This window comes from Bos grunniens, chromosome 10, assembly GCF_055505025.1.
Source record: "Bos grunniens cultivar Pamir isolate PY7600 chromosome 10, Bosgru_T2T1.0, whole genome shotgun sequence".
Taxonomy (NCBI): domain Eukaryota; kingdom Metazoa; phylum Chordata; class Mammalia; order Artiodactyla; family Bovidae; genus Bos; species Bos grunniens.
The window spans coordinates 1770908-1785679 of NC_141174.1; the positions used below are offsets into that span (position 1 = coordinate 1770908).

General features: G+C 49.2%; 1 protein-coding gene across 23 annotated transcripts in view; it reads left to right on the plus strand.

Annotated features, from left to right (window-relative positions):
• The window catches only part of EFCAB11 (EF-hand calcium binding domain 11), a 170992-nt gene that overhangs the window by 38675 nt on the left and 117545 nt on the right, over positions 1 to 14772 (plus strand). For 3 of the 23 annotated variants that reach the window (XM_086319200.1, XM_086319201.1, XM_086319184.1), the window contains one exon: positions 3676 to 4009. The exons of 19 other annotated variants lie outside the window; for them this stretch is intronic. In XM_086319200.1, the coding sequence (XP_086175326.1) occupies positions 3676 to 3712 (37 nt within the window). In that variant the 3' untranslated portion in view covers positions 3713 to 4009. Of the gene's footprint in view, positions 1 to 997; positions 1633 to 3675; positions 4010 to 14772 lie in introns of those variants that run through there. One more of the 23 variants, XM_086319177.1, reaches the window with a different exon arrangement.

Genomic DNA, 14772 nt, shown 5'->3' on the forward strand with positions numbered 1-14772 from the left:
CCTCCTGAGGGCAGGGACCAGGCCTGCCTTTGCACCCCCATGATGCCTGCCCAGAACCGGAGAAAGCGAGGCATGTTCCCTCTGCCCAGAAGCTTTCTTGATAAACCAGTTGCAATTATATAGCTTTTCCCCTGTGCACAAGAATTGGTTTCGTTGGGATTGTAAAATTTGAGATTTCATTTGATTGGTGGTGGTGGTTTAGGCACTAAGTCGTGTCTGACTCTTTTGCAACCATATGGACTGTAGCCGGCCAGGCTCCTCTGTCCATGGGATTCTCCAGGCAAGAATACTGGAGTGGACTGCCGTTTCCTTCTCCAGGGCATCTTCCTGACCCAGGGATCGAACCCAGGTCTCCTGCATTGCAGGCAGATTCTTTGCCGACTGAGCCACCAGAGAAGTCCATCTGCACATAAATGAAAATAACTGTTTACAAAAATGTGAAAAAGGAAGCGGATGCAGCATTGTATCGTGTGAAATGGCAGCAGGCGTTCCAGATCAGGTCGCTTTGATGGAAACCCGCGTGTTTTGCATGTTGCCTTTGGAATCACACCACAAGAGCAAAAGAGTTTGCCAAATCAAATGGAAAAGCTAAAAGTATTTAAAATCGACAACAGAATTTTTATCATCTTAGCTGGGGCGGGAGTGCTAAACTGAATCCCTGATTGTCTCTTTATAAGACAGGCTTACACATTGATTCACTTGCAAGACACTTTTGAGCAATTGCTGTGCGTTTCACGTCATCTTTTCCCATTTCCAATTTGCCCATATTGTCTGCTCATCTTCCCTGTTTGGTGGCGAACTGCTGCTGGAGAAGATCTGGGCAAACTAGGAATTCAAGACACTGCAGGCTTCCCAGGGCACCTCTTAGTTCTGACGCGTTTCCTTACCGTGCGTGTTCCTGAGCTGACCCCAGGAGAGGCAGCCAAGGTGTTAATACCATTAGCCGTTCCTGGCCGCACCTTCCTCCCTATCACTCACCTTCCCCTCCTCCCCACAGGACGAAGAATGATACAGTCCCAGGACCAGCTTTGTGTTGTTGCTCAGTCGCTCAGTCGTGTCCGACTCTTTGCAACCCTATGGACTGCAGCACGCCAGGCTTCCGTGTCCTTCACTATCTCTTGGAGTTGGTCAAACTCATGCCCATTGAGTTGGTGATGCCATCCAACCATCTCATCCTCTGCTGCCCTCTTCTCCTCCTGCCTTCAATCTTTCCCAGCATCAGGGTCTTTTCAAATGAGCCGTCTCTTCACGTGAGGTGGCCAGAGTATTGGAGCTTCAGCATCAGTCCTTCCAATGAATATTCAGGACTGATCTCCTTTAGGATGGACTGGTTGGATCTCCTTGCAGTCCAAGGGACTCTCAAGAATCTTCTCCAATACCACAGTTGGAGAAGCATCAATTCTTTGGCACTCAGCCTTCTTTATGGTCCCACTCTCACATCCATACATGACTACTGGAAAAACCACAGCTTTGACTATGTGACTTCAGCAAAGTGATGTCTCTGCTTTTTAATATGCTGTCTAGGTTTGTCACAGTTTTTCATCCAAGGAGCAAACGTCTTTTAACATCTTTCATGGCTACAGTCACTGTCTGCAGTGATTTTGGAGCCCAAGTAATTAAAGTCTGCCACCGTTTCCACTGTTTCCCCATCTGCTTGCCATGAAGTGACGGGACCGGAAGCCGTGATCTTTGTTTTCTGAGTGTTGAGCTTGAAGCCGGGGTCTTCGCTCACCTCTTTGGCCTTCGTCAGGAGGTGCTTCAGCCCCCAAGTGGCTCCTGGTGGTGACCGTGGCTGCTGACCCCGTCTTCCCCCCAACCCCCTGCTGTGTCTGCCATGCCTCCACCTTTTTTCGCTTTAGCTGCACCTAAGTCCCAAGGGTGCTGGCACCTCTTCCCCTCCTTGTGTTCACTTAGCACCCAGGCTCTGGGCTGAGCTCCCCCACCCCCTGGTTCTGCTTGCCCTGGTCCTGTCCCGCAAGCTCTTGAGAGCGCACTGGTCCCTGGAGTTGCTCCTGGCCAGTCTGAGAGCTGGAGTGAGCCCAGCCTGTCCTCTCTGCACTGCACCGGCCTCCTCTGCCAGCCTCCGTCCTCTCTGCGCTGCACCGGCCTCCTCTGCCAGCCCGCGTCCTCCTCCGCCATCCCCAGTCTCTGCTCTGCACCGGCCTTCTCCACCAGCACCAGCCTCCTCCGCCAGCCCCCATCCTCTCTGCGCTGCATGGGCCTCCTCCACCAGATACGCACACCGTACTCAGTAGCCTCCCTCCCCTTCTCCCAGCAAGCGTCTTGTCCGAGTGACCTCAGAACCACGTGTCCAGCTCCCCGGACGTGCTATGACCCCAGCTGCCCGCCATGGTGCCTCCAACGGCCTGCCCAGCATGGAGCGATGCTCCCTGGCCAGGCAGAGGCTGCTGTGCCTGCTTGACCATCCAGACCCTTCTCTGCCCAGCTCTCCTGCCCTGCTCCTGTGCGCTTCCAGAAGCGTTTCCTCTTCGTGCTGCAATTGGGGGCGCCTGTCACTCAAGCACCTCGCGCCCTTGTGCTGCCCGGGAGAACTTGAGCTCGTCTGCCTTCAGCTCCCTGTTCAGGGACAGCAGAGAGCTGGCATGTCTGCCCCCACGACCCCTCTCTGTGCCCGTTCTCACTCTTCAGGTGAGACGCAGAGTTCTCGGTGGGACACCCCGAGCCTGTCTGTTGGCACGTCACGCACCACGAGAGCAACCTGCTCTCTGCCGCGGCTACTAAACCTGTGCACGGCAGGTGACCTTGCCTCCTGCTTCATGGGCAGGGTCACGACTCTGTCTGCCTGGGTTTCCTTTTTGCCTCACTGTTCACCTCCAGAGTTTTCTATCTTCCTTCCACTCTATTTCTAATTTTTCTTTTTTCCCCCTTTTTTCTAGTACCTCTCCTTTGTTCCTGTATCATCCTCTCCCCTCCTTCTAAGACCTTTCTCCATCAGTCACCCCCTCTCCAGTTTATAACTTCCATCCCTGACTGCAGATACGTTCAGTCTCCCTGAATCTAGTAGATTAGAATCGCCTAGAAATCTACTCCCCCAACCACAGTCTCTCCAGGCCGCCCTTCTGCCCTTTTTCCAGGTTTTGGTTCTTGTCAGCCTCCCAGGGCGTCCAGCGCTCCTCCGGGGGACTCTCCTCCCCTCGATGCCCGCTCCCCCACCCCATCTTCTGTGCCCGTGACAGTGATTCCCGTTCGTTAAACATGAATCGCTGCAGTGATCCCTTGCATCAGCTTTATGCCTATCCATTCTACAGATAAAGCTGAGCACCTTTATTGCTAATCTCAAGCCAAACTGGACTGACGTCTCAATTATTTTGTCTTTTGCTTGAAGAAGAAAAGTCATAGGACGTTGACATGTGATCAGTTTTTTTTTTTTAATTGAGGGCAGTCATGTTGCTGGTACTTGTTAATGTTTTTGTTACACCTCAAAGTTGTGTGTGTGTGTGTGTGTGTGTTTTTTCAGAATACTGCTGTCCAATAATAGTAGAAAGAATTTACAGTTAAAATATCTAAATATGCTTGCATTTATCATTTAAGGATCACGTTAAAGAACATATTTATTTTTTATATCTGAGTAATTATAGCTTCAAATGATGTTTTACTCCTCAGTCCTTATCCCTTTTAAAAGCACTTTATTATCAGAGTGTATCTGCTTTGCAGTGCTGGCCTAGTGTCTGCTGTGCCCCGAGGTGCGTAAGCTGTAGGTGCACGTATGCCCCGCCCCGCGCTGGAGCCCCCTCCACCCACGCTGGAGCCCCCTCCGCCCGCCCTGGAGCCCCCCCTCCGCCCCCGTCCCACCCCCTCGATCACCGCAGGGCACTGAGTTGAGCTCCCTACACTGTGCACACCTGTTTTACACGTGGCGGTGTGCACACGTCAGCCATAACCTCCCTGTGCGTCCTACCCTCCTCTCGCCCCACTCTGTCCATTCTCTGCATCTGCCAAAGAACGCATTTAGAAGCAACAATAAAATGTTTCAAAATGCTTTTCTTAACCTAAGTTGTCCTCTTGTTAAGATTCCTGGAACCCCATTCATGGTTTCAAATGGGAATCTTCTCTGCCTCCGGGACAGCACATGAAGGGTCTCATCCAGGGAGAAGGGGGTGGGGGGCGCAGAGGAAGAGTCCTGTTCTTGTTGCCCTGTTTACAGAAATTTTGCTGTGTTTGCTGGAGAGAGAATTCTCAGTAGATCCATGAGCGAGTGAATGAGTAAATAAATGAGCAGAGGAGTAGAATGAAGATCAAAGTTAGCATGCTGAAAGTGTGTGTCAAGTCAGGTGGGACAATGCTGGTCCTTATCTTCTTTACTGGGCTTTCCACTGCAGACTTAGAGTCGGAGGCTTTAAAAACTACGAACCCGACTACATGTTTGTGGAAAGATTTAAACTGCTATCATCATAAAATTATTGCACTAGTTTTAAACTCTCTCCGAAGGCGTTTGACAGAACTCTGCTGTCAGAGTCAAATTTAATAAATTGGATGGAACTTTCTCTCTCATCCATTGTCTAGGAGATAAGTTACTTTTAGTGACCAAATTTGTTACAGCATGGGGCCATTCATTCTGCTGGTTACAGATGCGTCACGGCAACAAGTGGCTGGATGTACTTTTCGTAGACAACTTGTATCCACAGATTGGTTGTTCTGGGGTAAAAAAATAACTGGACTTAGTTCTTCAGCAATCCTTGTTTTCACAAATGGTTCATTGTACAGCAATCAGATTTGAAGCCCTAGGTTTCGGTGGTACTCTGTGTACACCATCTGTTGCCAGATGTGGTTCAATTCAAAGGAGGAAAAGATACGTGACAGTGGATATTCACAGGTCACACGGCAGCCTTCGTCTCTGAGTCAGGAATCCCGGGAGAAAAAGCCCAGATTTTTTAAAATGTGAAACTACCTACAGTACCCCCTCAAATGTTTTTATTTCACATTAAATTAATGTCCCGGGTAGACCCTGTAGGCTCACGTACTATTCAATACCTTTAGTTTGCTATCTTAGTTTCTAATTTCACTCTAGTTGTAGTCATTGCTTTTTGAGTGTGAGCTTACGGTAGAATAAATCAAATTAGCTTTAGTGGGTAGACTTAGTTTTCTCTAATGACTTACTAAGTAAAATATGCCTTCTTCTTAAGTGGAAAAGCCAAAGTGGATTACTTTTTATTTGACTGACAAGGAAAGGCATTTTTGATTTTAGTGACTGAAATAAATTACTTTACCACAAATTAAATGTGAACTATGTATATATGATCCCTGTTTTCATGAACAGAGCAGCTTGAGAACCAAGCGCATTGCAGTTGATCTCTTTAACCAGTTGGTGGTGCTGAAAACTCTGGTAAGAAACTAATTGGGAGGCGAGGAGGTTAACCTGGACGCCTTCTTAATAAACATTATTCTGTTAGTTTTTGAAAAATTCATGCCAAAAATGTGTGCCCAAATTACTGGATCTTCTAAGCTTACACACCAAACCGAGTATCGGTGATGGGCAGCAGAATCCATTTGTAGTGAACTTCCGTAAAGATGTCATCGGCTCCCGTAGGATTCGCCTGCTGGACGCTGCATGGCTGTGTAACACTTGGGAAAGACACCTTCCTCCCGGGACTGACACTTAGCCTGCTGGCTACGGACTGGAAGGGGAGATGACAGCATGTGCTGGCCCGGGAGATTGAAGGAACATTGCTTTGTATTATTACGACTTAACAAAAAAAAATGCTATTAATGCATTTTTTAGGGTCTGTGTTTGGGTTTAACTCTGTGTTTTTACCACCCGAGAATTCAGTAGAACGACAGTCCGCTGCTTGAATGTGTGCTGAGGCGCCCTCGGTTGAGCGTGGAGGCCTTGGAGTCAGGCGTGGCTCTGTCAGTCGGATCTAACCAAAGGTGTCCTGTGCCGTTCTTGCTTTGGGGACCTTAGTTCCTGACCGGGGACTGAACCTGGTCGCAGCAGTGAACGCGCCGCGTCCTGGCCCCTGGGCCCCCTGGGAGTTGCCCCGCGTGTGCTCTCTTAAACACATACACCTCACACAGGTACACTTTTAACTTCTGTCCTGGCCAAGTGTCAGTCGCTCACTCATGTCCGGCTCTTTGCGGCCCCATGGGCTTAGCCCACAGGCTCCTCTGTCCAAGGAATTCTCCAGGCAAGGAGACTGGACTGGGTTACCATTTCCTCCTCCAGGGGATCCCTCCTCCAAGGGATCTTCCCGACCTAGGAATTGAACCTGGGTCTCCTGCATTGCAGGCAGATTCTTTACTGTCCTGGCTAAAGCACTGATTAATAGTGTTTTAGGATCTTATCATGTGGAGAAGGCAATGGCACCCCACTCCAGTACTATTGCCTGGAAAATCCCATGGACAGAGGAGCCTCATAGGTTGTAGTCCCTGGGGTTGCTGCGAATCAGACACGACTGAGCGGCTTCGCTTTCACTTCTCACTTTCATGCCCTAGAGAAGGAAATGGCAACCCACTCCAGTGTTCTTGCCTGGAGAATCCCAGGGACGGGGGAGCCTGGTGGGCTGCCGTCTCTGGGGTCAAACAGAGTCGGACACGACTGAAGCGACTCAGCAGCAGCAGCAGCAGCAGCAGCAGGATCTTACCACACTGAAGCTTTCTCCTGACTTGTCTCAATCTTCCAAACATTGAATATGTGGTAGAAAACGTAATAAAACCATCAGAGTTTTAAAACGTAAAAAAAGAAACAAAAGCAAGCAAACAAACCCACATTTTAAACAGATAATCCTAGAACTCATTTTTTTATACTAAAAGAATAAAGATTTTTATTAAGCATTGTAAGTTGCATTCAGTAGCCTTCAGATACACCACACTACAACCCATCTACAGTCAGTCAAGCCCAACAGCAGTTCATCCTGCACAATCCATGAGTTAGGGCAAAACTCCCTTCAACTTACAGTAAGATCCTGCTTAGGTCTTGTTGGCAGGGACTGGGGAATTACATCTCATTTCTGATCACTAATGTGTAATGAAGAGCACCAGGAGAATTATATGAAAACGAATAAGAAGTGATTCTGATTTCAAAGTACATTGTTTGGAAACATTAACAAGAACACCAAAATGATATAAATATACCTGCTAGAACCCATTTTCAGAGAAGGCCATGGCACCCCACTCCAGTACTCTCGCCTGGAAAATCCTATGGACGGAGGAGCCTGGTGGGCTGCAGTCCATGGGGTCGTTAGGAGTCGGACACGACTGAGCGACTTCACTTTCACTTTTCACTTCCATGCATTGGAGAAGGAAATGGCAACCCACTCCAGTGTTCTTGCCTGGAGAATCCCAGGGACGGGGGAGCCTGGTGGGCTGCTGTTTATGGGGTTGCACAGAGTCGGACACGACTGAAGCGACTTAGCAGCAGCAGCAGCAGAACTCATTTTTATAATGTAAAGAATATTAAAATTTAAATTCACCTTACTGTGTTACCTGGATGAGGGCTGCCTGTCAGTTCAGGAGATCAGGGAATCCAGAGCCCCCAGCAGGTTTTGAAAATGGAAGCCCTGCGTGTGGCACAGAGTTGCGTCTGTTCTCACGTGAGCTCACTTTGGCTGTGCTGCGGCCTAGTGGCTGTGCGGGCTTCTTCTCTGGTTGCCATGAGCGGGAGCTACTCTCCAGTCTTAGGGCTCAGGCTTCTCCCTGTGGGGCTTCTCATCTCGGAGCTCGGATGCCAGGGCACACGGGCTCCAGAAGTGCGTGTCCCCGCCAAAAAGCACAGGCTCGGTGTTTGTGGCGCGGGCTTCATTGTTCCAGGGCCTGTGGGATCTTCCTGGACCAGGGATCGACCCTGTGTCTCCTGCATTGGCAGGTGAATTCTTTACCACTGAACCCACCAGGGAAGCCCTGTATCAATCCTTAATAGCTCAGTTTTCTCAACTTGTAAAATGGGGTGATCAAGTCTTTTCCTCCAAGCTGGTGTGAGTTCTAGAGGAGGTAGCGAGTGCTTGTTGGGTGTTGTTTTCCCTACACTTTCCTCCCTTGAGGCAGAGACTGTGAGTCAGTTGCTTCTGAGCCCCCACGATACCCCCGCACTTTAGCCAGAGCCTCAGGACACGAGGTCTCTGTGTCTGACACTGCCTCGTGCTCCACTAAAGCAAAGCTATTTCCCGGTTATAAAGTGTCACAAGGATTTTGTAGGCTCACAGACCCACAAAGGAGAGACTCGTATAGTCATATCTGGTTTTCAGATACGTGCCTGTCTGTCCCGGGAATATTTATGTGTTGGTCTGAATCTGCCTAATTAAGACTGGGGATCGATTTCTGAAAGGTGCAGCAAAGGCGTTACTAAGAGTCTGCTCATCCATCCATTTATTTGTTCCACAGATTGTACTGAGCATGACTCTTCAGAGATGAAGTCCAGGAAAGCCTCACCCTGTCTCTGAGAGCTGCAGACTTCAAGGGGCAGGAATTGATAGGCAGCCCTTATCTAGGTGACAGGAAGATGATTAAATTGTAAATGTTGTTTATAATATTAAGAAAATCAGTCCTAGGATCATCTGTAACAATTTTCTTATGCATTTAAAACTGATGATATCATTCAGTTTTCCAGAGCATATTCTGTGTTTGAAAGATTGATAGAAGTCAGAAGAGAGCTTCACTGCAATGGTAATCCTAAAATGCTGTTACTTAGGTGTTTTAGCCAGTATGGAATTAAAAAGTGTAACTGTAAAGCAGGGGTCTCCAGTCTCCAGAATCTAATGCCTGACGATTTGAGGTGGAGCTGATGCGTCAGTAATAGAAATAAAGTACACATGGATGTACTGTGCTTGAATCATCGAGAGCGTCCCTCCGCCTTCCCTGGTCCACGGAAGAAGAGCTGTCTTCCGTGAAACCGGCCGCTGGTGCAGACAGGCTGGGCACTGCTGGCCTAGGCTGTGTGTATATTTAGGAACAGCGCAGCTAATAACTCTGGTTAGATCTGACTGAGGCAGATCTTTGAGTTTTTGAGATACAGAATCATGGAAGCAGATGTTGGCAGAGACTAAAAATCATTTACACCATCGCTAAGAAAATGGAGGCTGCAGGAACTTCATGGCTTACCCAAGGTTACACAGACCTGGGTCAAGTTCGGGTCTCCTGGCTCCCGATTCAATGCCAAAGCGTTATTTTTCTATCCCCACGTCTACAAGACGAGCCATTTTGGGTGTAAATAAAAGCAAGTGCATGCTTGTTCAGCCTCAGTAAACTTCCATGCTAAACAGGGAGTGCCGTTTCTGCCCGGTCTATCAGAATGAAAACCTGTAGAGCGTGGCAGGCAGTTGATGAAGTTGCCCCGTGTCCGTTTTCGAGCCGAGCAGGGGTCGGGAGCCCAGCCCAGGCGCGTCACTCGCAGCCCCCAGCCAGAGCAGGTCGGTGCCTGGAAGCCTGCGCCCGAGACGGCAGCGTTTCCGTCCACCGACCGGCCTGCCCGCCTCTTGCTTCCTGCGGGATGAATGGCGTTCTGCAGGTGTGTTAGCGATTCCTGAGTTTGTTCCCCGCTCAGGATGACCTCATTGTTTTCTGCTTCTTTTCCATAATTATACAGTAACAGGAAAATAAACCGGCTCTGCGTTGAGCCCACAGCAGAAATCTTGTGCTCTTTATGTAAGTTTGATTTATAGATGTGTACCGCGGAGCGGAGTGACTATGAAACATTCATCTTCCCATCGCTGGTTGCCATGGAAGCCGAGTACACAGAGCGGTGTCACTCCAGTCCTGGGGACGCCTGCAGTGGTTTATCCCTTTGTTGTTCTCGTCTCTTAAGCAACTGCCTAGTATTCTTTCATCATGACAATTAATCATGCACACAGGTTTTTTATCTTTCATCTCAAACAGAAAGCACAAAAAAATGTATGACAAAATTTGGGAGAATTTAAATATTCTTGCTTCTTTAAATATGCATTTGTGGGTTTTTTCCCCCTTCAGTCCCACTGGAAAAATAGGTCATATTGGGGGAAAAAAAGCACATATTAATGTACAGAAATCTCAATAAAGACAACAATACAGAAATTTAAGGAGAAGGCATTGCCATGCTAAGGAAATCTTAAGGAACTTCAGATTCCCAGGTCTCCCAGTGTTTGGAGCTAAGTCTGGATTTGGGTAATGCTAACCCCCCAAGACCACTGAGCTACACTTTATCAATTCTCCTCTTGGTTTGTTTTGCTCGTTTCCTTAGAGGTCTGAGCAGCCTACAGATTTGCTGGAGAGATACAGTAGACAGTAAAGAGTGCACGCGTGCTCAGTCGTGTCTGACTCTGCGACTCCATAGCCTGCAGCACACTAGGCTCCTCTAGCCTTCACTCTCTCCCTAAGTTTGCTCAAATTCACATCCATCCAGTCAGTAATGCCATCCAGCCATCTTATCCTCTGTCGTCCCCTTCTCCTCCTGCCTTCATTCTTTACAGGGATCAGGGTCTTTTCCAGTGAGTCTGCTCTTTGCATCAGGTGGCCAAAGTATTGGAGCTTCAGCTTCAGCCTTAGTCTTCCTCATTTTAAAAAAGTTTTTGTTTATTTTTGGTTGCGCTGGGTCTTCGTTGCTGCACGCAGGCTTCCTCTAGTCGTGGTGAGCAGGGGCTGCTCTTTAGCTGTGGTCGAGGACTCCTTCTTCTGGTGGCTTCTCTTGGGAACACGGACTCGAGAGCGTGCCGACTTCAGAGGTTGCGGTACACAGGCTTGGTTGCTCCGTGGCACGCAGAATCCTCCTGGACCAGGGATCGAACCTGCGTCCCCTGCATTGGCAGGCAAGTTCTTAGCTACCGGACCACCAGGAAAACCCCCTCAGTTTATTTTTATTGTTGTATTTTTTTTTAAACTATTTTACCCCAGTTTAACCTAGCAGAGTTCAAAGTACACACCTCCCCACTGTTAATAAGTGTTTGCTGATTATCCACCTCCTTTCACTGGGTTTCTAACAGGTCTGTTGGTTAGAAGAGCTTGTCCTGAAATAACTGTCTGGATCTAAATCCCTGCTCCATTCCTGGTTGGCTGTGAGGTCTCTGAAAAGTATCTTAACTTGCCTTGGCTCTCTTATCTGTAGAGTGAGCAGCTATAAAATTAAGATAATAATGGCTTGTTGGAGGCTTAAAGGGGCTGATTCATGCAGAGGACCTAGTTCTGTGCCTGCCGGGGATCAGCACTCGGGCGGGGGTGACTGGAGTGGTGGCGATGGTTATCACTGAGAGGATTACCGAGCCGCTGTCAGACTGTGGCTTTTGTAGGGAGCCATGGCAGCACCAAGCCTAGGGCTCCGTCCCCAGCATCCACGTTCACAAGTAGTTGCCAGCGCTTTGTTTGACTTGGGCTCCAGGGACTGGATTCCTCGTAACACTCTGGATCCTAGCACGGTGGCCTAGAGGTATTTACGCTGGCCTTTTTATCTGCGAGTGGAGAAGAGAAGGCCGTCGCAGGTGTCGCCAGTTTCCCGTCTATGACGAGGTCTTGTTTCTCGTACCTGGCTGTATATAGGGTCTACGGGAGGCGTGGGAAGGGAGTGGGCTGCCTCTTTGCATCTTGCTAGGGGAGGGTTCTACAAGGAGATCAAACCAGTCAATCCTCATGGAAATCAACCCTGAATATCCCTTGGAAAGACTGATGCTGAAGCTGAAGCTCCAATATTTTGGCCTCCTGATGTGAAGAGATGAGTCATTGGAAAAGACCCTGATGCTGGGAAAGATTGAAGGCAGGAGGAGAAGAGGGCAACAGAGGATGAAATGGTTGGATGGCGTCACTGACTCAATGGACATTAATTTGAGCAAACTCCAGGAGATAGTGGAGGACAGGGGAGCCTAGCGTGCTGCAGTCCACGGAGTTGCAAAGAGCTGGATACGACTTTAGCGACTGAACGAACAAGGGGAAGCGTCTAGCATTTGTCCGCAGAGCCCGGAATCACGACTGACCAGCTCCCTGTCCACCCCTCGCTCCCGGTGTCACTCAGATGTGGCTCCACCTTCCTCCTGTCTTTCTGGAATTGAAGTTTTCCAAACTGGTAGCAGAAGCATTCTTTGTTGAAATTCCCTCCCCTTGGCAGTCCTCCAGGGCACACGGCAATGCCTATTTATTTGATTTAGCTTTTGTTTGCTTAGCCTTGTATTTCGTCTGTTTTGCTTTGTGAGGTTCTTTCTCCCCTCCCCAAATTTTCATGTTTAAATTCTTTGGACTTCATTTCTATTTATTTTACTAGCTGGCTTCATAGTATTGCTCCAAGTTGTTTGCTTTAAGCTATCACAAAATGAACAGCCTTAGATTAATCTATCTTTCCCCCGCCGAGCCTGCTCCGGCATGAGAACTAGGTGCGCTTCTGTTAATGATTTAAACACAATGGCCTGTGTGGTTTCCCCTTTGTCACGGGCACATGTTACAGCACGGAGTCCCCAGTCCTCTCCACTTACCTCTCTGTTTTACCCTGCATGTTTATCGGCAGGCTCATGTCAGTTCCAGAGAGCCAGCAGTTTGACTTCTCGGAATCCTGTGTTTTTCTCCCCTCACCGTCCTCCTTCCTTCTTTTCCTCCTGTAATGAAAACTCTAGAGGCGGCTCTCACGTCTTCCACGAGAAGCTCTCAAAACCCGAAGTGACGAGGGCACTCAGGAGACCCCTGTGTTCTGCAGCTGCGTTGGGCACGCTGTATACAGCTTTCCAGTCAGTGACTGAAACGGAGACCCTCTCTAGATTCTCGGTAACGTTTCCAAGTCCTCCTGAGGCCCCTTCCTGACCGCGCGGTCCTCACGTCACGCTTACTGAGCGCCGTGCGCTCCCGTCTCCTCTCCGCGCCCTGCTCGCTAGAGTAGGTGGCTCTGCCGTGCCCTCCTCTGTCCTCGGAATTCTACCTTTCTTTGACTTGGAAACAAATGTTCGTCTGCCTTGCAGACGCTGGGGATGTGTAAAAGCAGAGAAGACTGACACCGCCCTGCCTTCTAGGAGCTTAGCGCCTAGCTGGGGAGGTGGGTGGTTAGAATCCAAGATGGTCAGTCCTGAAAGATGACTGCAGAGCACTGTGGGAGTGTCCGGGAAGGCTGCTGGATGCAGACCGGAAACGGAAAGCAAGGCTGACTGCAGAGGAAGTGATGGCCGACGGGAGGCTGCTGGATGCAGACCGGAAACGGAAAGCAAGGCCGACTCCAGAGGAAGTGATGGCCGACGGGAGACCTGAAAGGTGGAAATATAGCCAGGCAGGGATAGAGTGTGTTCTAAACTGAGGGTATCCGCCGAGCTGAGTAGGAGAGCGTGGTCCTCTGAAAACCGGAATCGTCAGCTGTCCTTGTGTGCCTGGCTGGGTGGGGCCGGAAGGATAAATGGAGAGTGATGAGACCAGAGACACGAGCAGGACCAGGTCATGAAGGGCCGTGTGAGGTGCTGAGGAGTTTGAAGTTGACCCTGAGGATGATGGGAAGGCGTTGAAGTGTTTTGAGTAGAGAAGCAACAGGATCAGGTGTGTGGTTTACCGCTATCTTCCGCTGCACGATGAAGAAGGGAGTAAGATGCGGCAACAGTAGCCTCTGTCTGGATTGGTCCTGGTGCCGCTCCCCCCGTGCAGACGCGCCTCCTGAACCCCACAGTGTGTGTCCAGCTCCGCACACCCAGCTTCTCATGTTTTCCTGATTAGCACCGAGGCTTGTCCTGAGCTCCAGCTTCCCTTTTGTAGCTTACTGTCTTGACGGCCAGGACTCCAGCTCCTGGCCAATTCTTGATCTACGGTAACCGTGTCATGCTGGGCACCTCCATGCTGCCATTGCTCAGAGAGTCCACTGCTTTGCTACCAACTTGGATCTCCTGGAGTTTGGGGATCTAGCCTGAGTTCCCGGGGTTCCTTTGACCCCTGAAATTCATCTTTGCATTATTGCACCTTCCTGCCCAGCCCAACCAGACCAGATTGGGCATGCCCCCAAAGAATCCTCCTAGCCCTTTGTCCCACAAGTGGTTGAGTAACCCACATCCTCCACGACGATCCCCTTCCACCCCCGTATAGGGCAATAAACGTGGGGAGGTGGGCTGAAGTCAGATGAGCTGAACTCGACAGGAGACTTTGGGCAAGTTGTCCAGTGTCTCCGTGCCTGTTTCCTTATAGTTGTTAAGAGAACCGATGTTGCAGAGCTGTTTGAGGGATAGAATGAGCAGCTGCATGTACAATAGGCTTCTTGTCCCATCGTGGCGCTCACCGTTTATTAATCTAGACTGTCTGAGGGAAAGAAGCAGAAGAACATAAAGGGACTTTGACTTGGGGATAATTTGCCACAGACAAATAGGTATTCATCTTCAAAGTGCCCCGCCTCTTCACAGCGGGTAGTCAAGAGATGACAGTAATAATGCTGTGCCCTGCCCAGTCTGGGTAGTGACCATCCTGGCTACATTCCAAACCTGAGGTTTTATTCTGTGTTGATTTTGTTCCAGAAATTCTCTGAGTTTTCATGAAATTAAATTAGCTGTGCATCTCATAAATTATGCCTTATTCCAAAGGACAGTTATGATGTTGGCCTCAGCTTAATAGTTTGGGCCTCTTGGGACCCGCCTTTCCTTTGTAATAGAAGAGATAATAACAGCTATCAGTTGATAAGGCAGGAGAAGACAGCTCTGCTGATGTATTAGTTCACTCCACAAATATCAATACTTGCTGGGTGCCACGTGGGAGGCACTGAGGAGGGTACCTTTGGGGCTACAGGAGCAAGTCAGATGGGGACCGTCTTTTAGAGACTGACTGTAAGATGAAGTAGGAAACGATGCCTGCTGTAGAAGAATAATTCCAGCCAGAGTCATCCAGGCATTCAGAAGCTGAGTTAGGGTTTGA